Genomic DNA, 19,572 nt, shown 5'->3' with positions numbered 1-19,572 from the left:
GCACACCAAGCATATCCATGTTTACTGAAGCAATATTTACTGTAGTCAAGATATGGAAATAATCTTAGTACCTGTCAGTAAATAAATGGATAAATGATGAAATCTATATCTTATTGTTTCTATTTTGACTACTTTTTTTCATATTTTCTATCTCTTTTGAATGCTTATGATTCAAAAGTAGTATATAATATTTAGTTAAACACACATGCATATATAATTTATATATATATATATATGTAATATGTTGCTCAGTGGTAAATTGGTCTGCCAATGCAGGAGATGTATGTCCGATCCCTCGATTGGGAAGATCCCCTAGAGGAAATACCAGTCCACTCCAGTATTCTTGCCTGAAAAATCCCATGGACAGAGGAGACTAGTGGGCTACAGTCGATAGGGTTAAAAGAGAACTGGACACTATTTAGTGACTAAACAACAAATATATAAAAACATATAATTAATAAGATATTTAAATGTTTTAAATTATTTTATGTTTTTTACATTACCTAATTGATATTCTTCTAGTCTCATTCACAGCAAAACTGGTAATTCAGATCAGATAAAATTTTGTGTTGTGGGCCAAATTTCTATGTTGTAGAAATTTTAGCAGCATTCTTAGATCCTACCCATTAGATGACAGTTGCCTTGTCTTGTCATGATGAACAAAAATGTCTTCAGATATTGCATAGTATCCCCTAGATATGGGAGATGAGGTACATCACTACGATAGCTAACTGTTATTCCATTGGGAAGGATATTTCAAAAAGAAAGAATTAGTACAAAATTACATAAATGAAACATGGTGAAACTGTGAATCAATTAATAGCCCTCACAGAAAAATTGAGTCTTAAGCAGAAATGATGATTGTAGAAGGTATTGAAAAAGAGAGAATATCAAACGTAAAGTTACTATTGTAAGCATACTTTCAAAATTTCGTATGGCAAATGGGCTCTTTTGCCTTTTAAAAATTCAATTTGATAGCATCTTGATGAATGGCTTAAAGAGATGAAAGCTAAGCACATGGAAATAAGATAGGAAGATATGTGTCGTAGTAAGGTGTCACAATACCAGAGGAGTAACAGAGAAGCAGACTATGTGAGGCTTAATTACCTGACATTGGGAAATTGAGAGAAATGAGGATAAAAATGTTTTGGATTTAAGAATTACAGTGCTAATGTTCAAAAGACAAGGTAAACTACATATGTCTATATGTTTAGAAGAGGGAAGAAAGATACTTTCCTTTCTTAAAATCACAGGCCATGGAAACAACATTATCTCATATGCAGGATAAACCTTGAAACATTAGTGTTACAGCTCTAATTCTACTCAGATTGATTACAATAAAAGTTTTGAGGAATTTAGGGGATTTAACCCAAACTACAAACACCTCACAAATATTCTCCCTCTATGAATTCCCTGACATTCCCCCAGTTAACTCAAGTCCTCCACTGATAGAGAACTGTGTTTTCTGAGATAGCTTGCCACATGGCAGGAACTCCAAATATCACATAGACTGTCTTTACATTGAGTACCAAAATGTCTCCTTCTTAATTTTTCATAAAAATCCAGAATCTATCTTCCAAAAATACCATCAACCATGGATCATGATGATTTATTGAATGGGATCTGAAATTAGTCAAGAGAGTTTAAATCCTGGATGCCACTACTTACTTTGTGCGCTCTACAGCCAGTTATAAAACTTAACTTCAAATTGTCTCCATTTTTTAATTGCTAAAATAATGCTCACAGATAGAAATATATTCTAATGTGATTACAAGGAATTAATGATTCAGTTCATGTAAATAATTTTTAAAATATATAAAATGTATTTTTCTGTCACTAAATGCCAGATGTTAATCCATAGAAGTTCATCCTCTCCTTCCCATAACTTTAGATACCTGATGAGCATATCACATGAATGACTTCAAAGGCCTCATTCCCCGTGAATCTTTCCTGGTCTAAATGGGTATTATTTGCTAACCTGTTAACAAATAAGCTTTTCATCCATTTATCTGCTCAGAATACTCTCTAGAGGTCCTCCCAGTTGTCAACCTTATTAAAATGTAACACCCATTATGTCATTAACTGACTTAGATATATTCTGGAAATCAGGAGACTAAGTCATCTTAGTGTTTGAATGCTCAACTAACTATAAGATTCTACAGATATGTTAAAATCATCTTACCATTTTATTGGATCACTTGGTATTTGTGTTCTCCATTTCCCCACACTCAGTACAGAGATTCAAGTCCAAAGACTTACCAGATATCACCTGTGGTCAAACTACCGCACAGTTGCACTCATCTCACATGCTAGTAAAGTAATGCTCAAAATTCTCCAAGCCAGGCTTCAGCAATACGTGAACCGTGAAATTCCTGATGTTCAAGCTGGTTTTAGAAAAGGCAGAGAAACCAGAGATCAAATTGTCAACATCCACTGCATCATGGAAAAAGGAAGAGAGTTCCAGAAAAACATCTATTTCTGCTTTATTGGCCACGCCAAAGACTTTGACTGTGTGGATCACAATAAACTGTGGGAAATTCTGAAAGAGATGGGAATACCAGACCACCTGACCTGCCTCTTGAGAAACTTATATGCAGGTCAGGAAGCAACAGTTAGAACTGGACATGGAACAACAGACTGGTTCCAAATAGGAAAAGGAGTACGTCAAGGCTGTATATTATCACCCTGCTTATTTAACTTATATGCAGTGTACATCATGAGAAACGCTGGACTGGAAGAAACACAAGCTGGAATCAAGATTGCCAGGAGAAATATCAAGAACCTCAATATGGAGATGACACCACCCTTATGGCAGAAAGTGAAGAGGAACTAAAAAGCCTCTTGATGAAAGTAAAAGAGAGTGAAAAAGTTGGCTTAAACCTCAACATTCAGAAAATGAAGATCATGACATCTGGTCCCATCACTTCATGGGAAATAGATGGGGAAACAGTGGGAACAGTGTCAGACTTTATGTTTGGGGGCTCCAAAATCACTGCAGATGGTGACTGCAGATGCTTACTCCTTGGAAGAAAAGTTATGACCAATCTAGGCAACATATTCAAAAGCAGAGATATTACTTTGCCGACTAAGGTCCGTCTAGCCAAGGCTATGGTTTTTCCAGTAGTCATGTATGGATGAGAGAGTTGGACTGTGAAGAAGGCTGAGCGCTAAAGAATTGATGCTTTTGAACTGTGGTGTTGGAGAAGACTTTTGAGAGTCTCTTGGACTGCAAGGAGATCCAACCAGTCCATTCTGAAGGAGATCATCTCTGGGATTTCTTTGGAAGGAATGATGCTAAAGCTGAAACTCCAGTACTTTGGCCACCTCATGAGAAGAGTTGACTCATTGGAAAAGACTCTGATGCTGGGAGGGATTGGGGGCAGGAGGAGAAGGGGATGACAGAGGATGAGATGGCTGGATGGCATCACTGACTCGATGGACGTGAGTCTGAGTGAACTCTGGGAGTTGGTGATGGACAGGGAGGCCTGGTGTGCTGCAATTCATGGGGTCGCAAAGAGTTGGACATGACTGAGCGACTGAACTGAACTGAACTGAACTGAATACCCATAGAAGTAATAGAGTTGGAAACTTTTTGCTGTTTCAGCTAGTGAAGATGAATATTTCATAGTACATGGTGTACCTGGACAATTCTTTTTCACAAATTCCTGGTGAGTTTTTAGGTTCACCTGAGAAAAGGGTGAAAAAAAGAAAAGCATCTTATGGTTCAGAGTATACAAGATTCACTATCAGTGTTTGTGTCTCTAAAAAAATAACTTCTTAAACTTTGCTTTCACTTTGGAACTGGGAACCAAAATGATCTTCCTTTTAAAAATTTCTAATAGAAGACAGTGCCCCAAGAGAGGACAAAACAAGTCAATGGTACTTATTTATAAAAATAATAAAGCAATATAGGAACATAGAAACATCTTGAGATATACAGACTACTCAGTATAGACCTGCTGACTGAGAATAAAGGAATATTTCTGCAATTTAATTCCAATCTGAGAAGCACTCATTTTTAAATTTTAGGCCCATGAAAAGGGCTGACTTGGGAAATTTCACCTCTGAACCTTCAATCATCTGTTACTTTCTGAGAATCTTCCATGTGAATTTGTTGAAACGAGTCGTTCCTGTATCCAAACCAGCCCTCATCCAATTGCCTCAGTTATGTTCAGAATTATCATGAAATGTTGATATACATTTTCAAGGATTTTAATACCATTCACAATATCAATAGTAACTTCCCTTTGGGATCTATGTTCATGGCAGGTATTTATTTAGTTGAGTTAAGGCACAAAATAGTGTGCCTTATATAAAGGATTTTAAGATTTAGTAGCTAGAAAATAAAGAGGGAAATGTCCTCTTCTCCATTTCATACAAGGAAAAGTCTCACAAGACTGTATTATTTGCATTTACCTGAGGGCCAGTGTGATTTTTCTTGAAGTCACACTGGTTTTGTTCTGTGTAATTGGGTCTGGCCCTGTTTCATAGTCCTGTTCTGTTTCCACTGACAGACGATCTGATCCCATCTTATCCATAGTCCATCCTTGAAATAGTGTAGCGTTGAGGACATTTACATGTGAGGCTAGCTCACCCTGCATTAGGAGAGCTGGTTGTGTGCCTCTTTTCCCAGCTGGGTCCGTGGTGATTCAGGTCAGCTGATTGATATCAGCGAACAGGAAAAAACAATGTGTATCACAGTGTCAAACACCCACTAAAGTTAACAGAATTGCCCTTAGAAATAACTAAATTCAAAGGCGTTTGCCACTTTAACAAGAATTTAAAATTTTAATTTTTACTTAAATAGGTTAAAATAAGATTTTGCTTCTCATTACTTATTTTGGTGGAAATAGTTCCCTTTGTCCTTGGTATTTTTACAAAAGTGGGTTAGAGGTGTAAACATTTAGACATGAGGCCTTTCTAAGTATTAAATTTGTTTTTATGTGAAAGTAAGTGATCTGAATCTTTGTGGTTTTCCCTCTTACCACAGCACTATATAGGGATATGCATTGAAAAAGCAGTTGGTCTCAGGGGTTGAGCCAATGGACAAAGCAATTAATAAATGACAAATGTTACATGGGAATCTGACTTTAATAGAAAAGGATTATTACACCAAAAACAATGTGAGGGTAGGAAAAATAGCAGTGGGAAGCACAGTGCCTCAGTGAGAAAGGAGGCGTGCAGAGGATGGGTAGTGTGTGCAGTGAACAGTCACGTTAATGTTAACAAGTCAGTCAAGTCTTTCCTTAAAAGTTTCCTCCTCCTACAGGTAAAGGCCTAAAGTAATCCAGGAATTCTAATACTATCAGAAGGTAAAGTAAAAGTTAACAGCAACTGTTTAAGAACAATGCAAGCTCTGACTTAAACATCATTGTATATTACCCTCTAACACCTCAGGAGACACTATCTCAGGAATGATTCCACAGAAGATCATAGGTTTATGACTTACTTAAGCTTTCAGAGTTAATGGAGTCAAGATGGACTATCAGATCAGGCATTTAGATCTGAATCTCATAGTTGTTATGACTCTGTCAGAGTTAATTCATCCACATACAAATGTTTACTATCAGGGAAGCCCACTATCATGGGCAGTCATCATATATTCAGGTAGAACTTGATCTGTACTGTGACCTCCTGTCATATGAACTGACTACTCTCCGTCTTAACCACTGGCTGAGTTCATCTCAAATAGTCTTGTCAAAGTCCATCTAGGCTCTTATTGTGAGGAATTGTTTGATTATAATGTTTTTGTAAGCAGATGAATGATAGTTGTTCGCCTCTGGATTTGGCTGAAAACAGCAAATTTGAAACCATAAAATATCAAGCATCAAAAGTCAAATGATTTCACTTACTCTGATGTAGAAACTGTTCTGGAACAGTTGTATTACGGTTCTTTACTATGATAGGATAGAAATTTTAAGGCTGATATTAGTGTTTATTGCATATGCAAGAGAGGGTAGAATTAGTGCCTTTCTGATGTCTCCTCATATTTTGCTTTTTGGAGAAGTCTAATATACTCTTTGGGTAATTTTAGAAATTATACATAGAAATGGAGATGGAAGACCAAATGTTATCTGAATTTTTATTGACATATAACTCACATATAACACTATGGTGTACTATTTAGTGATTTGATATTTAAATGCATTATGAAATGACCTCCATGATAAATCTAGTAATCATCTGTCCCCATATAAAATTATTAAAGTGCTATTGATTATATTTCTTACTCTGTATATTACATCCCATGACTTTATTCATTTATAACTGGGTGTTTCTATTTCATAATTCCCTTTATTTATTTCATCCAGCCCCCTAATCCACCTCCTCTGGCAACCACCAGTTTATTCTCTGTATCTATGAGTGAGTCTGTTATTGTTTTGTTCTGTTTGTACATTTCAGATGCTTTTTTGATTCCACATATGAATGAAATTATATAGCAGATATCTTTCTATCTTACTGTATTTCATCTATCATAATATTCTCTGGGTCCAGCCATGTTGTCACAATTAGCAAGACTGCATTTGTTTTTTGTCTGTATCTTTATACTGTTTAAGTGTAATGATATAGCTTAGTATGAAAGCAAAACGGAGCTGATCACTAAATCCCAAATGAGGCTGATTTTCCCATCAATCCAGGATGATATGAATGTCAGGACAACTTTCCCACATTGGAATACATACCACGCCAACAGGGTCAACACAAAATATCTGAAGCCTATAGATGGTTCTCTACCAAGAAGAAGAGGGAGGAGACATGCCAAATATTATTATTCCCAAACTGAACATTTAGCTGCTGCTGCTGCTGCTGCTGCTAAGTCGCTTCAGCTGTGTCCGACTCTGTGTGACCCCATAGACGGCAGCCCAGCAAGCTCCCCCGTCCCTGGGATTCTCCAGGCAAGAACACTGGAGTGGGTTGCAATTTCCTTCTCCAATGCATGAAAGTGGAAAGTGAAAATTGAAAGTGAAGTCACTCAGTTGTGTCTGACTCTTCACGATCCCATGGACTGCAGCCTACCAGGCTCCTCCACCCATGGGATTTTCCAGGCAAGAGTACTGGAGTGGGTTGCCATTGCCTTCTCCAGAACATTTAGCTAAGGAACTGCAAATAGCCAGAAGGGTCAATGTATTTTGCTACCTTACCTGAAAGCCACCACCAAGTGACAAAAGAGTCAATTCTTGCCACTGATGGCTGAAAAATCACCATCATCAGATCTCTTCCTCTATCTGAAGTCAATCCTACTAGAAAATACCCAGGGCCTACTAGAAATTTTGTCTCTTGTGGAGTCCTGAGCAACAAAGCCCATAAAAATATTAAAATCAATTACAAATTCATGAAACTGAAGCACAGTGTAAATTTACCATTATGCCACTCTTCTCTAGCATAAAACTTATCATATGGTAGGTGTTGGATAATCCAGTGAATTAAAAGATAACCTTAGAGGGCTCAGAAAAATGATTGATATGTAAAGTAGAACCCCTGAGTTTTCATGTTTTTCATCACTCCTGAGTACCTCTGAAAATTCATTGAAATTTTAAACATCATTACCTCATCATATCCATAAAATTTGTTTTTATTTTGTTTTGGGTAAAGAACATGTTAAGATACACTTTCTCTGATTTTTTATGACCGACATCTTCAAGAAACAAGAGAGGAGACAACCTGTTTCCACTGAGTACCTAGATACTACAGAACACTAATACTTGGTTGTAAATTCTGTGAGAAATGCATAATTTTTGAATTATCTGGAGAAGAATTCTTAGAGGAGGAACCTCAGCCAGAGTCTAAAAGGCAAAAAAAAAAAAAAAGAAGAAAGAAAGAAAAGGAAGTGAAATATTGTTCATTATTTTGCACTTTCTATACTTCTCATTCTCACTACCCTGATAGGATCCATAATCCTATTCATTGATAGTTTTCATGGGCTATGAGGATGTGAGAACCAGCTGTCACCCTGGCAGATTTCACAAGACAACTTTTGAGAAAACTTAAGCATCTCAAATTACATGCTTTTGCTTTATTTTTATTTGAAGTAACATAGATGGGGAAACAGTGGAAATAGTGTTAGATTTTATTTTGGGGAGCTTCAAAATCACTACAGATGGTGATTGCAGCCATGAAATTAAAAGACACTTACTCCTTGGAAGGAAAGTTATGACCAACCTAGATAGCATATTCAAAATCAGAGACATTACTTTGCCAACAAAGGTCCATCTAGTCAAGGCTATGGTTTTTCCAGTGGTCGTGTATGGATGTGAGAGTTGGACTGTGAAGAAAGCTGAGTGATGAAGAATTGATGCTTTTGAACTGTGGTGTTGGAGAAGACTCTTGAGAGTCCCTTGGACTACAGGGAGATCCAACCAGTCCATTCTAAAGGAGATCAGCCCTGGGATTTCTTTGGAAGGACTGATGCTAAAGCTGAAACTCCAATACTTTGGCTACCTCATGCGAAGAGTTGACTCATTGGAAAAGACTCTGATGCTGGGAGGGATTGGGGGCAGGAGGAGAAGGGGATGACAGAGGATGAGATGGCTGGATGGCATCACTGACTTGATGGACGTGAGTCTGAGTGAACTCCGGGAGTTGGTGATGGACAGGGAGGCCTGGCGTGCTGTGATTCATGGGGTCGCAAAGAGTCAGACACGACTGAGCAACTGAACTGAACTGAACTGATGGTACAAAGAGGAAACAACAAAACTATAAATCATGGTGGATTTTAAGAAGAGAACATTTTTACCACATGAATGCGAATCTGCTTGGTTTTTGCACCATAGATAAGTGGATTAAGAAATGGAGGGACCAGCAAATAAATGCTAGAAAAGAGGATGTGGATGTACGGGGGGATGTGAGAACCAAACCTATGTGCAAAGAAAGAGAAGAAGGCAAGGAGGTAGAACTGCAGGAAGACACAGATGTGAGCAATGCAAGTATTGAATGCTTTCAACCTAGCCTCCTTCTGGGGCAAATGAAAAACTGTGATAAATATCTGTACATAGGACAATGTGATGCATATGAGGTCAAACCCTGCAACAGTGAAAGCCACAAACAAACCATAGATTTTATTGACCCTGACATCTTCTGCAGCCAGCTTTACAATGGCCATATGCTCACAGTAGCAGTGGGAGATAACTTTTGTATGATAAATGTGCAACCGGCATTTTATCAGTACTAGGCAGGGGGTCACAAAAATGGTAGCCCTGAGTGTTACCATAGTTGCTATTTGGGTGACTACCTGGGGGGTGAAGATGGCAGCATGTCTCAGTGGGTAACAGATGGCCACATAGCGGTCCAGGGCCATGGCCAGGAGGAAGCCTGACTCAAAGCCTTCAAATGTGTGAATGAGCCACATTTGAAGCAGGCAAGAGTCAAAATATATCTCTGGTATATGAAACCAGAAGATTCCAAGCATTTTGGGCACAATGCTGGTACTAAGAGCAATATCTGTGACTCCTAGCATGCCTAGGAAAATGTACATGGGTTCATGGAGGCTGGGCTCCGATTTGATGATGATCAGAAGCAAGGCATTTCCGATCACAGCAGTGAGATAGATGGCACAGAATGGAATCCCAATCCAGCAATGCACAGACTCTAGGCCTGGGATCCCTATTAGCATGAACACAGAAGGCATGAAGACTGTGATGTTGGAAATGGACATAGTGTCTTTGATTTCCAGATGCAAACAAATTAGTCTGTGCTATTGTACTATCTCGGAGAAGGTGATGGCACCCCACTCCAGTACTCTTGCCTGGCAAATCCCATGGACGGAGGAGCCTGGTAGGTTGCAGTCCATGGGATCACGAAGAGTTGGACATGACTGAGCGACTTCCCTTTCACATTTCAATTTGATGCATTGGAGAAGGAAATGGCAACCCACTCCAGTGTTCTTGCTTGGAGAATCCCAGGGACAGGGGAGCCTGGTGGGCTGCCGTCTACGGGGTCACACAGAGTCGGACACGACTGTAGTGACTTAGCAGCAGCAGCATTGTACTATCTATTTTTATGCCAAGTCTTCATATTTTCTGATTTTAGCTGAACTCTGAGATCATATCATCCATCTCCTTCATAATATTGAAAGGAAAATACAGATTCACAAGCCACATCACTGTTTAGGAAGTCCATCCACAAACACTGTACCACAATAAGACGTTATGTTCATAGCCATCCAACCTCAGTAGCACCAACCAAATCACATAGGTAATGGAATAAATTGCTGACTTGTTTTTTTTTTCCACACCTGTGGACAAAGAAAAAACAATAGACTTGTTTATTTTGCTTGTAGATTGCATTTTAATCAGTTTGATGTATAGTGTACATTCTAGATACTGCTCAATCACTCTATTGTTCTCAATTGTCTTTAAGTCAGAAACAGTTTGCATGAACAGATTCTCAGACTCTGATTAGTATTTTATTTTAAATGGCTCCTTATGAAAGAAAAATAGAAATAAAAACAGTTGACATCAATGAGCATAATGTCCTTAGTTATTTATGTTATCTCTTCTGTATAAGACTGTATGATTTTTCAAAAAAATGTAAAAAGTTAGAAAAGATCATTCAAATTCACATATTTGTGGCAATCCTGGTCAAAGTTCTTTGCTAATTTCTACATTTCTCATAAAGCTGTGTTATATTTTGCTTATATTTCTTCAGCTGAAATCATTAAAATTAGTTGTATGCTCAAAATAGTTGAAGTTCTGTAATACACATTAGTGCAGAAGGAGGAATCTCTGGGACTCAAGAAAATCAGCAGCAGAAATGATAGGGACAGGAGGACTCATTCTTGACTACAAGATATGGGAAAATGAGTAAATGTGTAACATAGCCAAATTGAGGCTAATTTCTTGGGTTTACACTGGTTAGAGCTCCCATAAGCATGAGATTTGTCCACTTTAGGTTCATTAACTCTTAATACAGTATAGATAACTTGGAAGAGGAGTCATTTTTTTGAGTTTAAGCAAAGCATATTCATTAGAAAATAAAGGATGAAAGAACAGGTTTTTTTAAGAGAGTCAAATGTAAAGCTAGTTACTTTATGTCAGCAAGCTCATAAGGTATCATCTAACCTTATACTTAGCATCAATAAACATACCAGTAAATGCTAGGACAGCTGTGATTTATGTTGCTAAACATCAAGTGAAAGAATGAAGTCAGTCAGGCCATTTTATGGCAGAAACCGTGTATTTGCTGACAAATAGCTGGGATAGACTTAATGAATTAACTACTTTGATTTTGGCATGTTTGATCCCCAATGCTTAGTTCAGTGACTCTCCAACCCATAGATGGCTGACTCTTTTCTAATAAGGGTAAAGTTTTTCCCCAGAAATGATCAGAATGAGAATAGGATTCTTTTAAGTATAAACATAGTATCTAACTTTTTCAAAGGTAAGGAATTGTCATGTGAGCGTCACATGATAGTATAGACAGTGGGATGACAGGCAGGTGTACATAAGTGAGTACAGGACGGATGGGATAGAGTGATTATTGTGGAAAAGCTGATAATGGAATATTACAGAAGTTAATTTAGGAATAGGAGGACTTACTTGTCAATAGCTATTGGGAGCCGTTGCTGCTCTTGCCTGATACCTGCATCCATGGTTTCTCATGGCTCAACTCTTTCTTCCACCTGAGACTGCAGTCTCATCCCTTTGTGTTCTGTTCTGCAGTGCCTGTTTAGATCTGTCCCCTCGATATCAGCACACAGTCAACGTCATGTGTTCTAATCCATTTGGTGCTGGGGCCATATGTAACATGTGAAAACCTCTGGAATATTTCTTCATATTTTATTTTCACTCTGGATACAGACACTCTTCTTCTCCATTTCTGTCTGAGATGATGTTTGTGTGCTCATTGCCCAACATAACTCAGCTAAATCTGAGTTATTCTTGGGTACAGCATAAATTTATTGGTTCAAATTGGGGAGGAAAATTGCTAGCCACCTATTTTAATACCCCCTAATGAATGTTTGGAGAAAGCAGAGTTGGGAACTTGGAGTCAGGGATTTATTAGCCACTAGAGTAACCACAAGGGACCCAACAGACTTCAATTAATTCCTCTTGGGTTCATTCACATGTAATATTCCCTGAAGTCATTTCTATAACTTGCAGATAAGATACCTTCTCACTCCCCGTCTTTTCTCTCACAGACTAAACACACACAAAAAATTTATATATACAAGTTTTCTTTCAATTAGTTGACTTTCTTTCTGATGTTCTCATTTGCAAACTAACCTCAAGTCCACTTAAATGTAGACATGTTGATACTCTTATAGATTATAAACCAAAGGTTTTATAAAATATTAATGATATTCCCTGTACTGTAATTTATGTCCTTGTGCTTTTTCATTTTATATCTGGTACTTGGTGCCTCTTCATCTCCTTCACTTATCCTGCCCTCATCCATTTTATACTCCCTACAGTTCTATCTTGGATCCTTTTCAGCCTCAAACTATGCAAACATGCTTGCAATCTTATCTACTTGAGATAATTTATTTATCACCTTCATTATGCCAACTCATATAACAATTTCTCCAGCTGAGATGTTCTCATTCAGTCCAGGTTCATAGGGCCAAAATTTCATATTGAAATTTTAGTTCATGCTATGATAAACTGTTCCTGGGCATGCCATTTAACTCCAAGATAGGTTTAAAAAAAGCTATTTCCAACTTTACTGTAACATTTGCAAATATCTTCATGCCTAGGTCTATACCTATCTAGATTTTGGAGGTGGTTAAGGGGTGGTTAGGCTACCAGATATTTTTTAAAGGATCATAAATTCTAATTTGTTTACCAAAAGTACAGATATGCATTCATTATGAAGCACACACCAATCTAGCAGTCTTGGTCTTTAGCAGAGTAAAACCTATTAGACTTGTTTTCTGGTCAGATAGACTGGTGTTAAGCAGAGACTCATTTTATAATGATCCTCTTAAAGAATCATTTAGATATGATCATTATATGACCATAATTAGAGGAAACAGAGGTCAATAAATGGTGTTCTTATGAATATCAAAGGAGAAAAATGGTCTATATAATTTCCTGATATTCTCCATATGCCATTATTTAAATTGGACTTGAATTTAATGATATTTAATTATTTTATGATATTCCTCATTATATGATTGGTTAAGGAATGTGTTTTTGAGTTGTCTAGTTTTTAATCTGGATTCTGCCACTTACTATTTCTATGATATGAGGCATGATATTTGTTGTCTACGTTTCCATTTTTGTAGCTGCACCATGTAAGAAAAACTAGCAATGGCTTCATATTTTTTTCTATAGATTAAATTATTTAATCTATGTAAATCACATAGTATAGTATACTGTATAGAGCTTTTTTCAAATTTATGACTTCTAGAAGGAAATGGCAACCCACTCCAGTGTTCTTGCCTGGCAAATCCCAGGGACGGGGGAGCCTGGTAGGCTGCCGTCTATGGGGTTGCACAGAGCCGGACACGACTGAAGCAACTTAGCAGCAGCAGCAACAGCATTGTGATATTACAGAATCTAAAAATCAGAATATATAGGCATTGTGAATTTTGGCTGTGTGATTCACAGACTTTTATCAGATTTGGTGGGAAAGTAATGACTACAATAAAGTTTAAGTACTTTTTGAGCAAATTCTACCAGAAACTATGCTTACTGCTTTATAGGAATCATTTAATCTTTAAGCCATCAAAGCTAAACTGTTTTATATTGTGTTTACAAATGAAAAAAACTAAATTCAAACAGGTCAAGTCACTAGCAACATTCCATAGATATTAATAGTGAAAAAACTAGATTTTGGACTTAAGTCGGATTCAACTGTTTAACACAAAATTGCAGACGATTTTGGCAAGAACAATTTTTCATTGTGTGGCTTTGAAAAATTTACGTAAATTCTCTTAGATTCTTAATTTGTATAATGAGATTAATAATAGTATCTAATTTATGAGATTATCATGGGGATTACCAGTATTTACTACTGTGGAAGTATTTACTACTGTGGAATGCCATTTCAACTACGTTGAAAATTTAAGGACTAAGCTATTAAAAATATCCTATTCTATTTTTATGATTTCACTGAATTGAGTACTTCTAAAGACAGATATTTGAAAAATGGGAAAAAATACATTGAGTATACAAAAGCAGAAAATATACATGTATAAATGATGCCACATGTCACTTTTTACACTTAACTTTTGTTATAAGACAGTAACTTCTCTTAACTGACTGGTTATCATTCAAGACTGAATGATTTATGTGGGTATTCTCTGTAGTTTATGGAAAGTCAAAAATCATCTGGGGGTAAAAACATAAAAGCTGAGTCATCCAGGCCCTGCCTGAGGGGACTGCATCAGCTTGTTTCTTCTCTATGTACTTTCCTGTTGATAAGGAGCAGGTCTACTACTAAACTGGAGAAGGAAATGGCAACCCACTCCGGTGTTCTGGCCTGTAAAACTCCATGGACTGGGGAGCCTGGCGGGCTGCAGCCCATGGAGTGGCGAAGAGTCGCAGGTGGCTGAGGACACACACCCTACTACTAAATATTTCAAGTGAACAAATCCCCTCTCTCTGCCATGCTTCAGGAGTAAGCAAGCATGTGTGCCCTTGCTCCTCAAGAGCAGAGGCCAGGCTCCCCACAGCCATCCTGTTAGTCCCACCAGCCCTCCAGCCAGCCAAAGGGACTTGTCTTTCTCCTGGTGTCAGACTTCAGGGCTGTAGTTGGCAGTGCCCAATATATGACTCAAACCACTCACTCCCCAGGGAGGGCTTCTACCCAAGTAATCCCCTTCCTCCTCCATGTCCCCTTACAGTGGCACAGGTCATGACCTGATCTCATGTGTCCTCTCTTATTACTTCCATGCTTCCATGCAATTTTTCCTAAAGCCTCAGTAGCTACAAGAGTCTTTCTACCAGTCTGCAGTTAATTTTCAGCAAGAATTGCTCCACATGTAGATATATTTTTGATTTCTTTGTGGGAGAGAGGCGAATTTTTTTTTCTCCCACTCCACCATGTTGAGGAATTCTCCATTAGTATATTTTTTAAAATTATTACAAAAATTACAAACATACAGAATAAACAGACTCTTATAATGAACTTTCATCTACCCATCAACCAGCTTCAACAAGTTTTCATTGTTATATTAACAATATACCATTCTCATATTTTCCATAATTTCACCCACTGTGCAATCCAATTATTATTATCTTTTTATCATTATTGTTGAGAGGTTTGCAGATAATTTTGACATACACTGAAATGCACAAGGCTTAGTTTAGCTATACTATTTTGACAAATGGGTACATGCGTGTAACTTATATAGAACATAACATAGAACATGTATATCTTCCCAGAGATTTCATCATATGTTTCCCCAGTCATTTTCTCACCTCTACATCCATCAGAAGTAACCACTGTTCTGATTTTCTTTACATTGTTAGTAATACTTATTCTAAAGTTTTATATAAATGAAATGATACAATTAATACTCTTGTGTCTTGATTCTTTTCACTCACAAAACATGTCACTAAATTACATGTACCAGGAAAATTTCTAGTATTTATCTACCCATTTCCAGAGAGAAAAACAAATTAATAAAATATTCAAGGATTCAACAGTAAAATGATGTCCTCACAGGAAAAAAAAAAAAGACATGCCCATGTCCCATACTTCTTTCTCTAAGTATACTTCAGAGTAATGGTATTCTCTATTATCAGGAGGAAGGAGTTGAGCTATTTCTCTTCATCTACTAAAGTTTATAGTTCACTCACAAGAAATTATAAACTATATAATTTTCCCATTTGAAAGTCTAATATCCAGGCAATAGCTCTGATCCAAGTTCCTGTGTTTTCAGAGTATCCTCTGAGATACCACACTCCTCTTTTTAGACAGTGTTGAACGATGCTCCTGAGAATTTCCTTGGTTTTGATGCTACAAACAATGCAGTTGGCCACAGGTGGGAAGAAAAGGTAGTCATTGGCCATAACAGTCTGGAGGAATAGAGGTAAATGGTGCCCAAAGTGATGTATCAGGGAAAGAATGATTGTGGGCACATAGTACACAAGCACAGCTGAGGTGTTTGACACACAGGTGTTCAGAGCCCTCCACCGTCCTGCCCCAGAAGCAATACCCAGTACTGTGTGAAGAATCAGTGTGTAAGAAATCACTATCAGCAATGAGTCTAGCCCAAATGTGAAGGAAATGACAAAGAGACCCAAGATGCTCTTGGGGTGGGTATCTCCACAGGGCAACTTGATCAGATCCGAGTGGAGGCGGTAAGAGTGTGTGAGGGTATTGTGGCTGCAGAAGAGCAGACGTTTCAGGAGAAGAAGCAGTGGGAACATGAGCACCACACTGTGAAAGGCAATGGTGATAGCCATCCTGCTGATGCGGAGAATTGTCAGAATGATGGTATATCACAGCGGGCTGTATACGGCCACAAAGTGGTCTACAGACATGGCCAGTAGGGCACCTGATTCCCTGAGGGTAAAAGAATGCATGGAAAACATCTGTAGCAGACAACTGATATTATTAATGCCAAAGAGGAAAATGCCCAACACAGCGGGCAGGGTGGAAACAGAGACACCAAGTTCCACAAAGGCCAGCATGGCCAGAGAGAAGTACATGGGTTGGTGCAAAGCAGGATCAAACAGGACGATGTGAAGAATGATGCTATTTCCTAGGGAAATGATAGTGTACATCAGGCAGAATGGTATAGATATCCAAATGTGCTCTGCTTCAAGCCCTGGGATCCAACAAGAGTGAATGTTGCAGGTGTGAACTCAATGGAACTATTGCAAATGTCATGATGGAACTTCACCCGAGGATACTGAGAAGCACATGGACACTGGAAAATAAGTTGTTAGTTATTATACATCAAATCCTGAGCTCCTGACAGTCATACTGAGGGTATTTTCTTACAAAAGAAATGGAAAGCTTATTTCGAAAACAAGAGAATATGCAAACCACAGTATATGGAAGATAAATCTGAGTAGATGTGTGGAAGAGTGGTCCTACATGAACTACAAGCTAAACACTACTTTGTTTAATAGAAATCTGTACATTAATAGAAATATCAAGCAAGATTATTTATGGCAGTGAAAGGCAATGATAATAAGCATAGAGATGACAGCTTCATGTGGAAATTATAACTGAAGGATCTGTTAGGTTTCTGTAGTTTGAGCAAGATTGAATTAGTAGCAAAATTAATGCAAGAAAATAATAAAGATAATTCATAGTTCTTTTAATAGACTTATGGCCTTGGGAAAGTCACAAGTTATCTTAAATCCAACATTGTGATATAAACACAGTAATAATAATAATACAACATAATATACGCTGTTTACTATTATATTTGGATTATATTTGGAACATAGTAAATGGTTCAGATGATAAAGAATCTGCCTGTGATGCAGGAAACCTGGGTTTGATACGGGGGCCAACAAGATCCCCTGGAGAAGGGGACGGTTATCCAACCCAATATTCTTGCCTGGAGAATTCCATGGACAATCCATGTGATTGCAAAGAGTTGGACACAAATGAGTGACTAACACTTTCACTTTTCAAGTATTCAACGCATGAAATAAAAACAATTTAATATATTAGAAAAGAGGGACAGTTTCTTCCAGTTCTTAATATTTTCCAATGTCTTTTTTTAAACTTACCAGTTCACTCTTTCTCCACCTGCTATCCATGGACAATAGGGAGCGCTTCTCTGTATTTTGCAGGAGGGTCAGTGTCTCTTGTTGAAATCTGGGATCCAAATTGAGAATATCACCAAAGCCATCAGGATATCACAAGCTGAGTGTGATGATGGTACTAGCGCTCAGGACCAGGGTTCTTTATCTAGGAACAAGTTTATACACACTAAAATTCTACTCACTTGTAACAGAGCCTTGTGTATTAAGATAGGGGTCAAAGATTTCAGGATTGGCTCAAGGATGGGTGTGGTGAGTGAGGAAGTCTTCCTCTCTTATTGAGCTAGCACTTTTTGTAAAGTATAACCACTTGAGTGATGGTAAATGTTTACCAATCAGTTCTCTGAATAAAAATGCCTTGACCTGTACCCACTGCAAACTTCTTTGAATACTCCCATGCTGAGCAGTTTCAAGCAACCAACATGATACCACTGAATGCAGAACCGATATGTGATGTGTCTGTAACCAGCTTCCTCAAGCTGGTACAAACCAGAACCAGCACAACATTGGGCTTAACTACAGCTGGTCCTACATATCAGGTACTTACTCAGGTGGAACTGAGAGCAGGCACATCAATCCATGCATCCCTCTCCTGCTGTTTCCTTCCCACTGGGCTGTGGATATAGTTGCTGCTGCTGCTGCTGCTAAGTCACTTCAGACGTGTCCGACTCTGTGCGACCCCATGGACTGCAGCCCATGAGGCTCCTCCGTCCATGGGATTTTTCCAGGCAAGAGTACTGGAGTGGGCTGCCATTGCCTTCTCCGTGGGTATAGTTGCTACCTCTCCTTATATGTGCTTAGTTGATTGGCAGGGGAGGCAAGATGAGACAGGACTCTTTCAGGAGCAATTAGCCAAGCATTACTATTCTCAGAAACATCAGATATGTATTTCAATATGTATTTAATTGGGCTTACATTACATTGAATTTATAGGTCATTTCAAAGAGAATTATTAACTTAATAATGAACAATATACAATGAACACAGGCCCCTTCAAAAATTCCAAGACAACAGTTCAGAGATGAATTTAGGAGAGAAGCACAGACGACAATATCCTAATTCCTTTCTAGCATCTACAAACACCTAAACCCTCAAGCTGAAAGTTTCTTTAACATTGAAATATTGATTCAAGTGTTTTTTCTTATTCTTGGCATATTTTATACATTCTAGATGTGAAATTGGCATTTTTCTTATTTCTCCACTGCTGTAATCAAGTATAAAGAAACTTTGTGTTTTAAGATTTATGCCACTTAAATATTTTGTCATCATGCTGGAATCTGTTTATTCTCTTCCTGCCCTTCTTTCCTTGAAGAGCTTTCCACTGAACCAGAAGTGTCTTTGTTGCAACTCTTGTCAAGATTTTATTTAATGTCATTTTCTGTGAAGTCATTTTTCTATAGATTATTGGCAGTAGGGCTAGATTCAGTTTGGTGAATTGGGTTTTTAGTGTCTATATTCATAACAGTTATTATCATGCTCCAAATTAAAAAATTAAATGCTAAATCCCTTATATGATATATTTATTTAATTATCAAACCAATAAGAAAGATACTAAAATATCATCCCTAAAATATACTCCCTTGCTGAAATTAAAGTGAATATAATATATGTCAAATCATAATTGAAGACTTCAAAGGTCAAGGAAACATCCTTTCATTTCTTATGTTGACTACTATATATAGGTGTATTACAGAAAAAGAGGAAAACAACTCGAAAATTGCAAATATTCAAAAGAATGCCTCAAAGCTTTTATTTATTTATTTAAGTGTAAAATTGAAAAAAGTGTGGAAGTGTTAGTTGGTTAGTCATCTCTGACTCTTTTGACCCCATGGACTGTAGCCCACCAGGCTCCTCTGTCCAATGGCTTCTCCAGGCAAGAATACCAGAGTGAGTAGCCATTCCC

At 37.8% G+C, this 19,572-nt stretch overlaps 1 protein-coding gene and 2 pseudogenes across 1 annotated transcript; all 3 read right to left on the bottom strand.

Moving 5' to 3' along the window:
• LOC120875909 overlaps nucleotides 1–1,934 on the bottom strand; it is a 4,155-nt pseudogene extending 2,221 nt beyond the window's left edge.
• A 6,779-nt stretch (nucleotides 1,935–8,713) lies between these two features.
• On the bottom strand, nucleotides 8,714–9,652 carry LOC120876632 (olfactory receptor 52A1-like). Its single transcript, XM_040258604.1, has one exon. The coding sequence runs from the start codon at nucleotides 9,650–9,652 to the stop codon at nucleotides 8,714–8,716; it is 939 nt and encodes a 312-aa protein (XP_040114538.1).
• A 6,097-nt stretch (nucleotides 9,653–15,749) lies between these two features.
• Nucleotides 15,750–17,666, bottom strand: LOC120875908 (annotated as a pseudogene).
• Nucleotides 17,667–19,572: the final 1,906 nt, after the last annotated feature.

Source organism: Oryx dammah, unplaced genomic scaffold (assembly GCF_014754425.2).
Source record: "Oryx dammah isolate SB20612 unplaced genomic scaffold, SCBI_Odam_1.1 HiC_scaffold_17, whole genome shotgun sequence".
Taxonomy (NCBI): Eukaryota; Metazoa; Chordata; class Mammalia; order Artiodactyla; family Bovidae; genus Oryx; species Oryx dammah.
This window is presented reverse-complemented; position numbering and strand designations above follow the sequence as displayed.